We start from the raw sequence: 16,920 nt of genomic DNA, 5'->3' as shown, positions 1-16,920 counted from the left end.
AGCGGTGTGCGAGCTGTCCTGGTACATAAAAAAATAAAAGAGTTTGCTATTACATACGAGGACACGTACAAAGGGCTGACGTAAAAGAGAGTAATGATAGGAGAGAGAAAAGTAATTGTTTTGCATGGAGTCAGCAAAATATTGACTCTTGGCGCATAAAACGAGGAGACAACCATGAAATCTATTTTGTACGTGTGCTAACTCTAGTCAGAGATGCTGATCAGATAGAATGCGAACGAAGAATTAATTAGCCTGTAATTATGAAGAGTCAACATGAAAAACTGTCCTTTGTATGATGAGTTTTTTTCCAGTGACGTGTTTTGAGATAGAGTCCATAATGTGCTTTACCATTGAACATGCCTTAAGGGGCTAGCTCAGTAGCTCTCTCTATATATTTAAGATAAAAATATATTGAATGATATATATGTGGGAGAAAGAGATAGAAAAACTATTAAATCCTTTATAACTAACCTATCATATATATATAGCCAATTGGTGACTCTCACCACGGGTTGCAATTACGAATCGAGCGGTTACTTGGTTCGTCAAACCGTTATCCGAATCGCCGCGGTTCGTGATAATCATGATTATCGTGGAACAAAACCACACGAAACCGTATAAAAACCACGATAATCTTAATCGCTACACTGGACGGCGCTTCGGAAGTCTTCGCGGTCTTGCAAACCCTGTCAGCTAACACCGCTGAATCCACTGATCTCCCCACTAAGATCTTGTTCGGTTAATCCCAATCATAAATGATTAAAAAGAGATTTATTTTACATCTAATGTGAAATTATTCGCCCTCAATTATCTTCGTTCCCCATCGGGGGGAATAACCGAACAACCACGAAGGCCCGCTCACCCCACCCCACCCCGCCCCCAGGCGCCGCACGCGAGCCGGCATGGCGGGCGGTGTGGTTCGTCGTCGTCGCTGACTGACCTGACGCGCCGGCCGTGCGGGGGGGACGGTGGCGTAAAGCGGCGCGACGCCACCGCCCCGTGATCCACCTAACCCGCATTAAGGCGTGGAGACTCGCCGACCGACACCCCGACGCCCCCCTCCCTCCGCATCCGCCCGTCCATTTGTTGCGAGACCCCCACGCACGCGCGCCCTCCCGCCGGCCGGAGGAGGAGATCTTACCCCTGCCCACACACACACGCGCGGGGGGTTAGTTAGTTATTAATCACAGTTTCTTTTTAACCACGCGGGGACAGGGCCCTGACAGTGGGGCCCGGCTAACCAACCCACTCGCTTGTTACGGCCATCGCCCGCGGTTCCCGAATCTCAAAGCAAGACCAAAACCCTCGCCTCCGCCTGCCGCTAGCCCTGCGAGGTCGTTAGGTTTTCACACGGTGGGCTGTGAGTGGCTGACCGCCCGGGCCCACCGCCTCTCCTCCCGTTTCGGGAATCTTCCGTGCGTAGATCCGCCTCTCCTCCTCTCGTATTCACAACTCTCTTCACACTCATCAGCTGCCGCCTTCTCTCTTCGGCTCAGCTTCTTCTCCTCCTCCTCTTCCGTTCCAACGCCCACCAGAGACAAAACAGCTGCCTTTTGAAAAAGGGAAGGAGGAAAAAAAAAAACACGGCAAAACCCTAGATCTCTCAGCTCGCTCGCATTGCTGGTTCGGGCCCGCCTTTCTATGACCGGAGCCTCCCAGTGAGGAAAGGCGATGGCGATGGCGTCCGCCGCCGTCATCCCCTCGTCTGGGCCCGCCGCCGCCGCCGCGGTTGAGAGCGCTGGGTGGGTGGTGGACGAGCGCGACGGCTTCATTTCCTGGCTGCGCGGCGAGTTCGCCGCGGCCAACGCCATCATCGACCTGCTGGTGGTCCACCTCCGCGCCGTCGGCGAGCCTGGGGAGTTCGACCACGTCGCCGCCGCCGTGCAGCAGCGGCGCCTCCAGTGGGCGCCCGTGATCCACATGCAGCAGTTCTACCCCGTCACCGACGTCGCCTACGCGCTCCAGCAGGCCGGGTGGCGCCGCCGTGCGCCGCCGCACCCGCAGCAGGGCCCCGGCGCCTCGCCGTCACCGCCGCCCCCTCCCCTGCGCCGGTCCTCGTTTTCGGCGTCCCACTCGCACCATCGCCACGGTGGTCACCATCATCGCTCTGATCCAACGCGCGGCGGCAGCACTGGTGCGACGGCTGGATCCGATAAAGATGGTGAGTTGAGATCTCTTGGTGAGATAGCATTGATCTTCTTTCAATTGTTTGTTTGTTACTAGTGTAGTCTGTTGTGGGAAAGGCGGATGCTTTTTTACTTCTTTTTGATCAGTTGGGCCCCAAAATGGTCTGATCCATGAAATGCATTTGTGGTGTTGAGTTGCTTGTTTACTACTGCTATCAATTGGCTTAGCCATGTGGCCTAGTGCTTCAAAGGAGCTGTTTGCATAAGATATATCTGTTGTCGAAATGCTGCTATGTCTAAAAAGCGCTAATTTTCCTATGCTTGAAAGGTGCCAAGTCTTGGTCCTGTTCTATGGCTTTCGTGTTTGTACTAGTATATTGAGCTCTAAAATGACAATCTTTTATCTTTCTGTCGTGTAATTCTATATATGTTGATAAGCCATGGAGGTCCTAAAGATACCGGCAATGCTACCCCAAAACTGGCTACCTTTCCCATGTTATGGTATATATAGGCACATGCAAGATTATTTTCGGTTGCTTTATGTGGAAGCAGTTTGTTTGGTGCATTAAGTTGTACCATTTTCTTTTGTGTTTATAAAAAAAAAAGTTTTTTTGCCTACAATTTATTTGCCTGGGAACTGGTTCAGGTAAAAGGGGCCATTCTCCCTGCACCTGGAAGTTTGCAGGCCCAATTAGATTAGTCCAGGTGCCTCTTAGGTGCAAATTTGCCCTGCAAATCTCTCAAGTTACACGTTCCATGTGCTCTGCTCAACATGTGCCTTGTGAAGTTCTTGTACTTGGATTCTGCCAGGCAAAATATGGAGACACCAGATATGGTGTTTAGCATGATGTGCTCACCCACGTCCAACTGCCACCCTTTTCACTGCTAGCTTCTTGTGCTTCTAAGGTGCTTGGGTTCATCAAGCCACTGGGTTCGTTGCAAACCTCTGGTTGCTCCATGAGCAATGAGCTCCAGTAGTAAGAAACTATCAGTGATGGCAGAGGTTGTTGTTGCTGTTCCATCTTTATTCTTGATGAAGGCTTTGTTGTCTTCCTCGTAGTTTAGGACACACCAGCTAGGAGAAACCTACAAATGCATTTAATTGCTTTGTGTGATTAGCTGGATGAGATTGGCAAATAAGAGACACAATCTAATTAGCCTTGCACACTTTTAGGTGCAGACCCACACCCATCTGAGCTGGTTACATACTTACATTTGCCTGTATGGTTTCTATTCAAGCATTTGTAGAGTTTGAAATTGCAGTGCAAATGCATGAAGAGAAAGCATTTGTATAGTTTTCACATTGTTTGCCATAATCTTATGTACTCTTGACTGCTGCTAGGACGTGAAGTTCATAACAAGGAAGAGAAAGGAATGAAGGAAGTGGAGAATGTGGTTGAAACTAAAAGCCCAGATCTGGAGTCTCCTGCTACTGATGGTACACAGGCACTTGCTCATGTATCCATGCTTAATATTCTTTGATTTTTTAAGGCGGTATTGCCATTCCTCAGATTAATGTTTCTAGTTACCTCCTTTTGTGACATTTAAATTCTGCTAACGACAGTTTATGTTCTGTTGCTTTATGCCCCCAGAGCTACGTTTTTTTATAAAAAAAACTTCTGTACATTCTTGTTGAACAAAGGAAGGTCCCTTAGTTAGGAAAATAGCTGTCTGAAAAAGTCACCAACAAATTTGAACCCACAATGCTTGTATCTCAGCTATATCTAAGTTTCTAGTTTATTGCATACTTAGTGTAACCTATTGTGATTTGTTTGAAAATGGTGAATGAAGCAATCTCAATCTGAAGATGACCTAACATTATTTTTCTCAACTGGCTATGCTCCCATCTTAAATTTAGTCCAACTATGTAAATGACTTGGCCACACTTAGATTATTATGAAATTGTTCATAAAATTGCTAGAGACAACTTTACTTGCAACCTCAATTTTATGGTGTGAGGATACAATACTGGTAAAATAGGATCATGAATTTTGCACCTTTTCCTTTTCTAGATTGATGAAAACTAGGACAGGTGTCTGTTTCCAGCTTTTTGATACATTATCCAATATGGCTCAATGGTACATTTGTTGCTAGCTGTTCAAAACCATTTGTTCTGCTTCTAAATGTTTTCATTTAGCGATGCAATGGTTTTTTTTTTAAAAAATCATTTCTTAATCAACTTATTGTCCTTGCATCATGTAGAAGGTGAAAAAAATCCTAGTCCACGGGCTGTTGCTGAAGGAAACAGCAAAGTGGTTCCGTCTCCAGTGGAGTATACGATCAATGAAACCATCGATGGCAAGATGGTATGTTTGACTTAGGCCAGAAATTCTATTGCTGCATTTGAATTTCCTTTTCAAGTAGCTTCTCTTGAAATCTCAAAGTTGATTTGATGAAATATGCTTTTTTGCTTCTTAGTTTAATGCTGTTGAAGGGCTTAAGGTCTATGAAGGGCTGGTAAATGAGCATGAAAAAAACAAGATTCTCTCTTTACTGAATGAAACAAAAGCTTCTTGTCGTCGAGGAGGGCTTGAAGGTAAACTTACCTTCTATTTACAGTTGTGCAAAATCTGTTTTCGTACTGTATGTAAAAAGTGTACATTGTCTAAGAAACACCCTTTGGTATGTATAGTTGATTAAATAGAAATTTGTTGACAGTTATTTTTGTGGTTCCTTGTCGACAAGTCTCTGACACTGATGTTGTATTAAACTGTTAATTTGACCCTTTTCAATAGTTGCTTACACAGTAACATAACCAGGATAGGATTTTCCAAATAGGAAGCTAGTTTGTGTTCAGCATTTGTCAACATAAAATGGTGCAAGAAAGTTAAAATGCTTTGGGATTTTGTCACTTCACTCTGATTTTTTTTTCACAAAACAGCAGGGCAGACTGTAATAGTTGGAAAAAGACCAATGAAGGGTCATGGGAGGGAAATTATTCAGCTGGGCATTCCTATCATTGAAGGCCCTCCTGAAGATGACTATCCAAGAGGTAGATCTAGTTTTCACTGTAGTTCTTGTACTTGTGTTCATATTTTTATAACTTCCCTCTGTGCCTCGTATTTAAAATTTCAGAGACAAAGGTGGAGGCTGTTCCTGGATTGCTGCATGATCTGTTTGACCGCTTGTGTCAGAAGGAAGTCATACCTACAAAACCAGATTATTGTGTTATTGATTACTACAACGAGGTATCTTGCTTTCATGGCATTATCTGGTTTTGCTTAATATGGATTCTGACCATGATTAATGACTTTTTTTTTCCTAGGGGGATTATTCTCACCCTCACCAATCCCCTCCTTGGTATGGTAGACCTTTTTGTACACTCTGCCTGACAGATTGTGATATGGTGTTCGGCCGAGTTATTTCAGGAGAACGAGGTGACCACAGAGGTCCTCTGAAGCTGTCTCTCTCAACAGGGTAAATCTTTCTCCAGTACATTTTGTCCTCTACTACGCTAAGTGTCCATGCTAAGCTTTAACTGTTAGAATCCCTTGCTTGATTGTTGATAATTTCTTGAGAAATCTCTAATAGTTGTGGTTTGGTCTATCATTAATGGAAATGGACCTATGGCTCTCATCTGTTAGTAATATATGACATTTTTTTTAGATGTCAAGACTTCATTTTTATTTACTTAGCTGGAAGAAAAGGATATATACAAAATCGTGTGGATTTAATCCCCTAGAAGTGACCTGATCCATGTCCTGCCCCTCTAATTTGTAGTAATATGTCCATCTAAGGGCTCCCCCAATGCAGAGTGCTTAGTGAGGTGATTAATAATATGATTAAGCTAAGCACTATACTGATTTTTTACACAAGCACCTCTCTTTAGCACTGCATTGGAGGTGGATGGTGGTTCTTTGTAATCCTCAAAATTTTATGCCCCATTAGTATTACATGTGTAAGTTGCTTTGTTTATTTTTCACTAAAAGCTCTGTAATTCAATACTGTACTTAAGATGTGTTACACTACATCATTTCATTGCTCTTGACTGTTCATTACACTATAAATTTCATGCCCTATTTTTTTCTCTCAACTACAGGTCTCTTCTGGTGTTGGAAGGGAAGAGTGCCGATGTTGCCAAGCGAGCTATTCCTGCTGCGCGTAAGCAGAGGATCCTACTAAGTTTTGGAAAGTCCTTATCAAGAAAACACATACCATCTGAAAGTGTTTCACGGTATACTCCCCCATTGACACCACCTCCTATGCCCTGGGGTCCTCCATCAAGGCCGGGTAACATGGCACGCCATTCTCCAAGCCCTAAACACTTTGGATATGCCCCAGTCAGTGGCGTACTTCCAGCGCCTGCCATTGGAGCTCATCACATTCCTCCATCAGATGGAATGCAGCCACTCTTTGTAGCGCCTGCTCCAGTTACTGCTACAGCCATACCATTCCCGTCACCTGTTCCTTTGGCAAACTCAACAACAGCTTGGATGACAGAAGCTGCTCCAAGGTCTGCTGCACTACGACTCCCAGTTCCGGGTACAGGGGTCTTCCTTCCTCCTGGATCAGTCCACCCACTGCCTCATCAGATGATGACAGCTTCTCAAGCTCATGCTGAGCCTATCTCTCCAACAGATTCATCTGCTTACGTGCATAACAAGAGCACCGTGGTGGAGATGTCCAATGGTAACGTTTCCCCAAAGAGCTCACCGCCAAAAAAATCCGATGCAGTTGAGCAGAAAGTGGAGTGCAATGGGAGCTCGAATGGGGGCAGTAGCTTGGTGGATGAGAAGGCTGGGAGCAACAAGGACCAGCCAAATGCGGCGAAATAGAGGCAGGGTATAGTACATAGACAACAAAAGAAGAGGTGAGGAAACTTCAATTTTTTGGGTCGTGGTTGCAGGTTGGCACAGAAAGAAATCTCAGAGAGTACGCTGCGCTCAGCTCAAGCAAGAGCTCCATCGACAGCAGTGTTGCTGTTGCCCATGGCATGAGACCTCGCTGTCGGGTTCTTAGGACTGAAACGCTATCCTAAATTTTGTAGCTGCTCTGTAGCACAACTGGATGATCACTCTGCTCTAAGTTATCCTCGGCTATCATTATCTTTATGGAGATAGGATTATGGGAATAGGGTGTCAAGACTCAAGACTATCTCTGCGGCATTTGTTCTTTGCGAATCTTATGATCCTATGCTCTTAGCATCTTTGGGGAATGGAAATTTGTGAAGCAAACGTCGTGATGATGCCTATGGTCCTGATATGTAGAGTCGCTTGGCAAAATCATTTCGTGGCGACTTGTTAGATTGCAATTGGGGAATGTACGACGTGCACATCGACAAACAAATCAACTAACAAATATCATTCAAAATCTTATAAAACAAATGTATATGTACGTCTAATAGTGTTATATTTATGTATAAAGTATCAACTTTCAATTCATAGGGGTGATTGGAAGATGTTTTGAACATGTATAAATTAATCTATTGAACCATGCATATTGGTTTTATATATGTTTAGATGCGCTAATATCCAAATAAATCAAGTAATAAAGTCTTGTACTACAAAAAGAAATGTAGCGGTGAATAGCTATATTTTTATTGACTAGTTTAATGGTATAAGTAACTACTGGCTTCAATTCCTCTCTAGTCAATCTAAGAGTCACCTATTATTATTGATCAAATGTTTGAAAATTTTAATTTTATTAATCAAATCTAGTCACTTTCATTGGATAATAATTTAAAAGTATGTATACAAGTCAAAATTCTCATACACGCTATTCCCTCGACCCTCTGCATGCACTGTGCGTGTGTTTGACAGAAAAACAAAAAATCAAACGTTTGATCAATAGCAAAAGTGTCAATCTAATAACCAATTCATACAATAGCTACCTATAAAACATATACCATCATATTTCACCTGTCATACACATATGATGACTTGGAGTTCGCCTCTTCTCTCTTCTATCTTATCATCTTAAAATATTCATAGCTCGCTTATATTATACTATTATACCTGCTCTAAGTGAGGTTCAGGCCCGTTCAGCTGAGTAAAAGTGGGCTGGATAGGCTCGGCCGAGGCCCAACCGCCCAATGTCAGCGCTGGCTTCGTGGGTCGCACCCGACCCCCTCTTCTGCTGGGCCCCACCCGTCGGCATCCCCACTTCCACAGCTCCGACCATGGCCGATACCGCCGTTTCGCCACCTCCCGCCGCCGCCGGCGAGCACCCCCGCTTCCACCTCCGCGGCTTCCTCTCCCCCGAGACCTGCAAGGTATATGCGTTCTTCCCCCACCCTTAACCTCTCCGCTGAAGCATCGCAAAACCCTCTAAACCCTTGCTTGCTGCGATCGGAATCGTTCACGCGCGGCGGCGCGTGGGCAGGAGCTGGAGTTCGTGCACCGGAGCTGCGGCACGGCCGGGTACCGCCCTTCGGTGGTGTCTACGTCGCTTCCGCACCTGGCCGCCACCGGCTGTGGCCACCTCCTCCTCCCCTTCGTGCCCGTCCGCGAGCGGCTCCGCGACGCCGTCGAGTCGGCCTTCTCCTGCCACTTCGACCTCTTCATCGAGTTCACCGGACTCATCAGGTGCTGCGAAATGACGTGATGTGCATGATGCATTCATTAACGGCTCGATGCTAGTACTTCCACACATCCACATCAAAATGGTAACCGCTCGTTGCTCGTAGCCGAGAAATTAGCGTGCAGTGTAAATTCGAAAGTAGTTGCTGGCTTAGTTCATGTAGATGAGTGAAAGTTTGGTGTAGACTATAGTGAGCTTGCAAGTTACTGGAAGCACCCTGGGTCAAGTGGAAATATCACTGGATTTATGGGAAGTTTCTGTACTGTTGAGTCTCCAGATATCGATTTTTTTTATTCCTTCCAAACACATTTAAGTTCTACCATGATAATTTTCCTTGTTATGACAGCTTAACTACCATATGTACATGCGTAAACTTCGAGTGCTAATAGCAGCCCCTCCTTTTGTTCTAGCAACTGAATAAGAATGCCCAATATAATTTTACTGTATAAAAACTCCATCGCCTTATTCACTTGCTTCCCAGAAGTTAGTTCAAGAGTGCTTCGTTGACAAGCCTGAAAATACTTGACAGCTGACACTATAATGCTTTTCATATTGAAATCCTGTCTGTTGGCTTTGCAGTTGGTGCAAGGGAGCTTCTATTGGATGGCACAGTGATGACAATAAACCTTATCTTAGGCAAAGAGCCTTCACGGTGAGGGCCAATCTATTTTTGGGTATTCAGTCAATTTTCACAGTTGTTTTCATGTCTACATATTATTTTTTCTGTTTCCACAAACAGCATTTCATGCAATCAATCATTTGTGGTCCTTCCGATGTTGTGAATTGCATCTCTTGTGTAAGGTTATCTAGTTAAATCTTCTTTTGGATGAGTAATTTATCTCCATTTACTGGTCTATATAGGTCCTGTCGAAATCAAATCTTCTGTCTCACAATTGTTGGTTTCCTCTGTTTCAAATTACTTGTAGACTATCGTTCTGGTTTGTCCTAAGTCAACTTTTTTTATAACTTTGACCATATATTCACCATGAGAAATTCTTCCATAATATATAACTTGCATGTTGTTTAAATATACATCATCTTTTTTCTTAAAATAAGCATAAGAGAAATGACTTATTAGCTATTAAAAATAAATTTGTGGATAAACTTTTATATACGTGTTCTTAGTGACCTAAAAGCAAATGCTAGAAAAAGAACTATGATGAAAAGGCCCCCAAATTAATTAAATTCAAATTTTATCTTATACGCATAAGCGAAAAGCTGGGGGCATACATATATATACGTGTTCTTAGTGACCTAAAAGCAAATGCTAGAAAAAGAACTATGATGAAAAGGCCCCCAAATTAATTAAATTCAAATTTTATCTTATACGCATAAGCGAAAAGCTGGGGGCATACATATATATAACAATCGATGGTTAAAGATGGTAATGTTTGTCCTTTGACTTGGGACAAAAGTAGAATGACAAGTGATTTGAAATAGAGGGAGTAGTTGTTTATATTTCAAGTCTGCTCTTTTTACTCAAATGTATTTCGTGCTGACTCTTTTTTCCTTCTGAATTCAAATATGGCATTAAACACATCATTTCCATCTTTCGATTAAAAGGCAGTGTGCTACTTGAACGATCATGGGATAGACTACAAAGGTGGAATTTTGCAGTTTCAGGATGGTGATCCTTCCTGTGTTACTCCAGTTGCTGGTGTAAGCTAATCTGTTTTTTTATAATTTAATGAGTATATTTTTTACCGATTAAAAAAGTACTGAATAATCTTGGAACTTCTGAGACGTGTTCTTGTTTTCAGGATGTTATAATCTACACTGCAGATGATCGTAATATCCATTGTGTAGATGAGGTACATTTCTGTTTTATGCATGGACTAGTTGATTGTTTCTCTATCAAGTTCATGGCTATTCTTTCATTAGCATTGCTTATCATATTTTCTGCATGCACTTGGATATGCAGAAAGATTTTATAATAGTTGTTAGTACTCCCTCCAGTCATTTTTATACGATGTTTAGGACATAAATCTAATGAATGATTTAGTGTACTTTATTGTCTGAAACGTCAAATAATATTGACTGGAGGGAGTATTTTTTTATATGAACCAAATAAAATTATTTTGTTTTAGAATAAGCTCTTAGCTGCAACAGGTAATTGAGGCTACATTACTTTATCAAATATTTGGTACTAATTTCTGACTATCTTCTTCGCTTGCACCTTGTTTTTGCAAACAATCTATTTGTATGTGGCAAATTATTATCTCGTCAAGAATCTTCTGTTTCTTCTGAACCTGGTGCATGCCCTTTCTGGGTTATTAACAAAGTTTAACTATTTTTGCAGGTGACAGAAGGTGAAAGACTCACCCTAACTCTTTGGTTCACCAGAGACAGTGCTTATGATGAGGACCCAAAGCTCCTTTCCTTTCTTTCTCAGACATCATTCAACAATCAACCATTTGATCAGAAGTCTTACATTCCTTTGCCAGCCTCTGATATAATGTATTGGTTTGCCTATGAACATTCTGGTTTTGACATACGATGTGCTAGAGTGCACATTCTTGGGTTTTGTTTGCACGTAAGCACTGATGAAGACAATAAATCTGTTGCACCTGCTGAAGATGACCCTATAGAGTTGCTTGGGAAGCCAGTATGGCTTGGTAGGGAAGACGGTGTCTTTGATAAAGTTTTTGCCAATGGCCTGCATGCTCTTCAGGTATCTGCAGATTTCCAGATTATGTGCCATATATAACAGTCGTAATCTTTTATTATCCTTTAATGCACATGTAAAATACCCAAACTCTTGTGTTGTCTTCATGATAATGCTATAACAACAGATATTTCCGTGGTGGTCTTAGAGAATGATATTTTCTCTAATAAGTTGAAATTTTACAAAAATATAAACCAAATGATTTACATGCTTCATTTAGAATGCATTTCTTTTCCCAATACCTGCACGAAATGAACTGTTTACTGCGAAATTCCTGCTTTCCAAACAACCTATTCAAATGTGTTATATCTTTGTTCTGTTAAGTGTGTTACATCATTTGCAAGTCTCTTAAACAGGTGGTGCAATTTTACTACTGGAAAGCACCTGAGCTGGCAGCAAAGAGGAAACAAACTTCTGGTGGTTCAGGAACAGCCTGTCGTCCTGTTATACAATCTAGAACAACAAAACTACCATTGCTATGCAACCATGGCCTTGAACAAACCATATTTGGATCACATAAGAATATAGAGATTGATTTTGAATGGAAGGATTTTGAATTAGCCGTTTCTATGTGGGAGAATTATTCAGAAGAATTGCAGAGAAAGCTGTTAACATTTTTGCCATATTGGGTTTCCAGTGAGGCCATTTTTATTGTCAATTCCATTCCCCCCCAGGTATCTAACGAGAGGAACAAATGTTGACCTGATAAACTGGAAATGCTAATAGAAATACTACCACAATGATGTTACCTAGAATTAGTTCCAAATTAACTTCTCTCTGAAAAGAACCAATTGTCAAGAATGTTGGATTCATCTGGCTTTGCATTTTGAGGGCTTTCGTATGGCATGATAAAGCCACATTTTACCCTTCATAACGTACTACTTTGTTTGCCAGATTTTTCATTATAATGATATTCTGTTATATGCAATTTTCTTTCAAATGGACATGTGCAAAACCCTGTACGTACTCTTTCTCAGAAACAATAAAAGACAGCAGTCTTCGTTGATGCTTAATTCAATCACTGTTTCTTTGCATTTCCTCTTGAAAATTCAAAACATCAGCTTAGAAGTCCATCCCTGCCCCAGGTTCTCTCTCTGAGGCATGCTTGCACAAATGCAAGGTTGTGTTCTTTTATTTGCAAATGCTTCTGAAAGTAGTCCCATTGGCAGGTGGTCTGCAAAGATCCTACTAGATACTAGAATATATGGTATAATAGATGTCCTCTGACAAAAGGTTTATGAATCAAGCTAATGGATGCCATACTGAACATCTCTTCTCTTAGTCTAGTAGGATGATCTAGGCCAGTCTTAAATTTCTTTAGCACATCAATCACATGCCATACTTAAATACTACCCTATTTTCTTTTTGGTCCTCTGTCCTTGCATGCCACAATAATGCATTCGAATTTTACACAAATATCTTAACCAAACTAATCCCAGCGTTGTGATTTTGCATCTTCCTCATGCTTCAGTGATATAAGTGGTGGGCTGGAGGTGGTTTAGTTTGCTCTTGCTCCACTGGTACAGGATGTTCCCAGAAACATCATAAAAGGTGAAGTCAGCTTGGTCCTGGTTTAGCTGGAGGGACATGAACCCTTGCCCATCATAAAAGAACTGGAGCTTATCAGAATTTGGCTGGAAGACTCCTCTCCATGCTTTTGAACCACCTCCGCTTGTGAAGTACTGGATAGGACTGAAACAACAGGAATGCATGCATTCAGGTTAGACAATTTCTTCAATTGTGCGCAAAAATGTTTTCTTCTAAATTACTGTGACATAAAAGTGCAAACTTCATATCAAATGATATTAACCTGTCTCTGCTGCTAATGTGTTCCAGGCAGTGGTCATGCCCATTTATGTAGAAGTCGATGCTGTTGTCCTGAAATTGCATGAAACTATCATTAGAAGAAGTAATTTAAATGGACCTTTAAGGCTTCACATTGAGGCTACTTCTGAATAACCTTGAGAACTGGAAGTAATAGTTGCAGAAGCTCCTGGGTATCACCATGGTCACTGACGCTCCTAATGGTATGATGCCCAACAGCAATCTTCCACTTCGCTGTTGATTTCTTCATTGCCTCATCCATATCCTAGATAATAAGACCCCATAAAATAAAAAGATTAAAATAATTTTGCTATGCGACCTAGTTTTTTTTGGGTTCAGCACTGATGACAGTTCCATTCCAAATACGTACCTTCAGTAGATTAGCTATGTATTTTTGTCGAGGTGCCACTCCTCTCCAGTCATAATGATGGTCTTTAGGGCGAGTCCAATATTTCAGTTGAAATGGAGTTGTGTCGATAAAGAAGAAATCCACAATCTCTGCAAACATTAGATTGATGACGATGGCACAACATTAGAGTCCACGAATCTAGCTTCCTTTCCCAGTAGGAACTAAATACTGCATTTCTTACCTGCATTGACAATGAACGATCTCATGCAAATGAATCGCTGGTCGATCTTTCTCAAGACTGGGCTAAGCTGTGCTATCACATCACCCCTGTAGTCATGATTTCCTAGCACTGAAGAAGCATTCATGTTTTAGTACGCAGTCATATAACAAATTAGCATATTTCGTAACCACCTAATTGCGTGCTAAATGTTTTTAGCAGCACAAATGACAGGAAGCAGAAAGCTTACCTAGGTACCATGGCTTCTGCAAGCTCTTTGCCGTATAGATATCAGTAAATGATTCCTCAAATGCCTGGTCATCGATGCCAGTGAGTCCATCCTCGTAGAAATTGTCCCCTGTAGATATGACGAAGTCGATGTTTAGCTTCTCCCCAACCTTCCCCATCTGCATGGTAAATTGTTCAAACTTAGGGGCAGTTTTAAACAGACGAGAGATGGATGATAGCTTGTGGGGTCTAATACTCTAATTTATACTATATAATATAAAGCTAACCAATACCTTAAAAGTAATTTAAGCAATGCTGATGAAGATTTTTTTTAAAAAAATAAAAGCGATGCACTAATAATCCTCCCCATAATCCAGAATCTATACTTTAGTTTAGCCGAGGTTTTTTTTACTATGCTTGAGAAGTACTTCTGTAAAATTTTAATATCTTAAAGAACTAAGTTTTTACGCTGAAAATATGGTATCTCAAGTATCCTAAGCTAAACCGGACACGCTCTTAGTATTGCTTGGATTTCCGTAAAAAAAGTCTGGCATAAAGAACCACTTCAACACATTGCTAGAAAAACAATGGTCAAGAGATGTCTTCTGAAAACTCGCCGCTATTTAGTTCCCAAAAATTTTTCACCAAAAACATCACATTAAATCTTTGTGACATCTAAATAGAGCATTAACCTTAGATGAAATAAAAAATTAATTGCACAGTTATAGGAGAAATTATGAGACGAATCTTTTGAGCCTAATTAGTTCATGATTAGCCATAAGTGCTATAGTAACCTGACGGTTTAATTAGGTTTAAAAGATTCGACTCGCGGTTTACAGGCTAGCCGTGAAAGTCGTTTTTTCATTCGTGTCTAAAAACCTCCTCTGATATTCAGTCAAACATTTAACTGACGTCAAAAAATTTTCTTTTGACCGAGTAAACACCACCTATTACCAGAAATGTTTCGGAGGTAGCCCATTTCACTGGTCGAATAATAAACCGTGAATTGCTCAAGCATCGAGCATATACACTACAGGGGAAAAAAAAAGTGGAAAACAGTCTCTGACCGGATCAGCCGAGTTCAGCAAATCTCGGCGTCTGTGCACCGCCGCACCGGCAGTTCAGTTCTACTCTGATAATTCTCCCCCCGCCCATTCGGCCGCCCATGCCAGTGGGCAGGGACGACCAACCAAGCCCACCCCTCCCACGACATCATCCGCGCGACTCTTGTCCAGCTAAAACTACAAGCGAGACGCCAACTGGCGAAGCAGCAAGCAAGCAACCGAATCCCACCGTGCTCACACGCCACAACCGCCAAACCGAATCCCATCTGGCCTCTCCGCGGCAACCCGAGCAAATCGCGGCCGGGCGAGCAAGGAAGCGGATCGCGATGGAGGAGGGGGCGTTTTTTTTTTTTTTTTGTGTTTACCTGCTCCGCGACCCTGGATTGGTTGTACGTCCCCTTGCGGCCCCAGTCGCCGACGACGAGCAGGCTCAGCGACCCGTCGCTCTTGGCCGGGTGCTCCAGCCTGACGAGCCCCGGCGCCGCCGCCGTCGCCGCCGCCGCGGCCAGCAGGGTGAGGACGGTGGCCGTCGCCATGGCTGCGCGTGCGCTGCTGCTCCTCGCCATGGACGGTGCCGTGCCGTGCCACCCGTCCCGTCCCTCTCAGCAGAACGGAGACGGGAATGAGAGCCTCCGGGTTAGGAAGCTATATGTTATGTACTGGCCTACTGGGGTACTACTAGTAGATGATGATAGTGATTTGCAAGGACAAGTTACTGGTGAGGTGTCTTGTAAGCTTAGTGCTACTAGGCGTTAGGAGGAAAGGGGGAAAAAAGCTGGTGGAAATGGCGAAATGCTGTGTGCAACCAACAGGTGAACGGCTGGGTGGCAACGCCCCGTCCTCCCTTTCTGTTTGGGGCCTTTCTGCCTGCCTCGTCAGTTGCCACATACTTTCTCCTTCACCGGTTCATGGTGTAAAACCTTATAAATTTCAATATAAATTATATATATTTGTCAATGAATGAATGTAAGTAAGAATAGAAAGTTTCAGCAGTAATACACTTTCATCTTTTTACTTATGTTTAAATTTTCAGCTTTAAATTTAAAGTTGATTTTGGAATTATTTTTAATAAAATTTATTTTACAGGCTTGACTTTATATCACTAACAATAAATATATAAAATTTTTATTCACAAATTATTTTCTGTTAAATATATCATTTATTTTTTTTCCATCAAACAACCAACAAAAAAAATAACCCTGTATTCTCATGCCGGACGGACGGCGACGCCAACGTCGTTTTTACTTTGGTGTTACGCACAGCAGTGCTGTGTGTGATCGCTGTCTATGCCACGATAATTGTGATGCTTTCCAGCACGAGTGTGGCGCGCCCGCGCGCGCATTACGTATGGGTCGAGCTCAACTTGCTCTGCGCTGATGGGAGGAAAAAAAAAAGGGAAAAAGGATTATCTGCCAGCGCGGCCAATCACGTTTCGGGCATTTCATGCAATAGAAAAAGTGTGTTGGGGCTGTCTTTTTGTAGTTTCGTAATAATAGCAAGTAAAAAAAAGAAGTCATCTTGGGCCACCATGTGCGCGCGAGCATTGTTAGCGTTGCTGTCCCCTGTCAGGCACACTTGCACCTGTCCATGCAGGATGATTTAGGTTTACTTGCTGCTGCTATGGCTGCGTTGATTTCTGCTACTTATCCCGAGATTATTCATCAGTTTTTTTACGTATGTTTTTTAACTGTTATTTTTTTAAAAGATAATATAAAAGTTTATCATATTATCTTCTAAAATAGTTTTTAGCTTACATCGCCTATATTATTAAAAAGTTATTTTAAAAAATAGCTGATTCGTTATATTCCATTAAAAAAACAGTCACATCGGAGCCTTTTCTTGGGCGGGTCAGGGAGAGTTTACAGCTCGGACAGGTAGGAACTGGGTAAGGAAGGAAGCCAGTGGGTTCGCCATCCTGCAATCGGGGA

General features: G+C 42.4%; 3 protein-coding genes across 4 annotated transcripts; 2 read left to right on the top strand and 1 right to left on the bottom strand.

The window, feature by feature from the left end:
• The first annotated feature begins 1,490 nt into the window (after window positions 1-1,490).
• LOC102720214 (RNA demethylase ALKBH10B-like) lies at window positions 1,491-7,585 on the top strand. 2 transcript variants are annotated; one of them, XM_040522586.1, is made up of 8 exons: window positions 1,491-2,161; window positions 3,469-3,564; window positions 4,329-4,432; window positions 4,545-4,662; window positions 5,011-5,118; window positions 5,202-5,314; window positions 5,392-5,543; window positions 6,166-7,585. In XM_040522586.1, the coding sequence occupies exons 1-8, from the start codon at window positions 1,672-1,674 to the stop codon at window positions 6,899-6,901; spliced, it is 1,917 nt and encodes a 638-aa protein (XP_040378520.1). In that variant the 5' UTR covers window positions 1,491-1,671; the 3' UTR covers window positions 6,902-7,585. The 2 variants fall into 2 exon arrangements, with proteins under 2 accessions (XP_040378520.1, XP_040378519.1); XM_040522585.1 differs by having other exon boundaries at window positions 5,008-5,118.
• A 646-nt stretch (window positions 7,586-8,231) lies between these two features.
• On the top strand, window positions 8,232-12,315 carry LOC102716394. The gene is made up of 7 exons (XM_006651143.3): window positions 8,232-8,337; window positions 8,448-8,650; window positions 9,225-9,297; window positions 10,209-10,304; window positions 10,406-10,456; window positions 10,945-11,316; window positions 11,667-12,315. The coding sequence occupies exons 1-7, from the start codon at window positions 8,245-8,247 to the stop codon at window positions 12,009-12,011; spliced, it is 1,233 nt and encodes a 410-aa protein (XP_006651206.1). The 5' UTR covers window positions 8,232-8,244; the 3' UTR covers window positions 12,012-12,315.
• Window positions 12,316-12,415: 100 nt separating this feature from the next.
• On the bottom strand, window positions 12,416-15,620 carry LOC102716112 (purple acid phosphatase 3). Its single transcript, XM_040521728.1, has 7 exons — window positions 15,358-15,620; window positions 13,951-14,107; window positions 13,725-13,832; window positions 13,505-13,632; window positions 13,271-13,399; window positions 13,121-13,188; window positions 12,416-13,002 (listed from the first exon to the last, which is right to left on the bottom strand). The coding sequence occupies exons 1-7, from the start codon at window positions 15,556-15,558 to the stop codon at window positions 12,771-12,773; spliced, it is 1,023 nt and encodes a 340-aa protein (XP_040377662.1). The 5' UTR covers window positions 15,559-15,620; the 3' UTR covers window positions 12,416-12,770.
• Window positions 15,621-16,920: the final 1,300 nt, after the last annotated feature.

This window comes from Oryza brachyantha, chromosome 3 (assembly GCF_000231095.2).
Source record: "Oryza brachyantha chromosome 3, ObraRS2, whole genome shotgun sequence".
In the NCBI taxonomy this organism is placed as follows: domain Eukaryota; kingdom Viridiplantae; phylum Streptophyta; class Magnoliopsida; order Poales; family Poaceae; genus Oryza; species Oryza brachyantha.
The sequence above is the reverse complement of the archived record's forward strand: the minus strand, read 5'-3'. Positions and strand labels throughout refer to the sequence as shown.

Coding starts and splice junctions, on each gene's coding strand:
- LOC102716394 (XM_006651143.3), top strand. CDS start 8,245: ATGGCCGATACCGCCGTTTCGCCACCTCCCGCCGCCGCCGGCGAGCAC. Junction 9,298..10,208: donor TTAGGCAAAGAGCCTTCACG/GTGAGGGCCAAT, acceptor TTCGATTAAAAG/GCAGTGTGCTACTTGAACGA. Junction 11,317..11,666: donor ATGGCCTGCATGCTCTTCAG/GTATCTGCAGAT, acceptor TCTCTTAAACAG/GTGGTGCAATTTTACTACTG.
- LOC102720214 (XM_040522585.1), top strand. CDS start 1,672: ATGGCGATGGCGTCCGCCGCCGTCATCCCCTCGTCTGGGCCCGCCGCC. Junction 4,433..4,544: donor AAACCATCGATGGCAAGATG/GTATGTTTGACT, acceptor TTTGCTTCTTAG/TTTAATGCTGTTGAAGGGCT. Junction 4,663..5,007: donor TCGTCGAGGAGGGCTTGAAG/GTAAACTTACCT, acceptor TTCACAAAACAG/CAGGGCAGACTGTAATAGTT.
- LOC102716112 (XM_040521728.1), bottom strand. CDS start 15,558: ATGGCGAGGAGCAGCAGCGCACGCGCAGCCATGGCGACGGCCACCGTC. Junction 13,189..13,270: donor TATTACTTCCAGTTCTCAAG/GTTATTCAGAAG, acceptor ATGCAATTTCAG/GACAACAGCATCGACTTCTA. Junction 13,003..13,120: donor CACATTAGCAGCAGAGACAG/GTTAATATCATT, acceptor CTGTTGTTTCAG/TCCTATCCAGTACTTCACAA.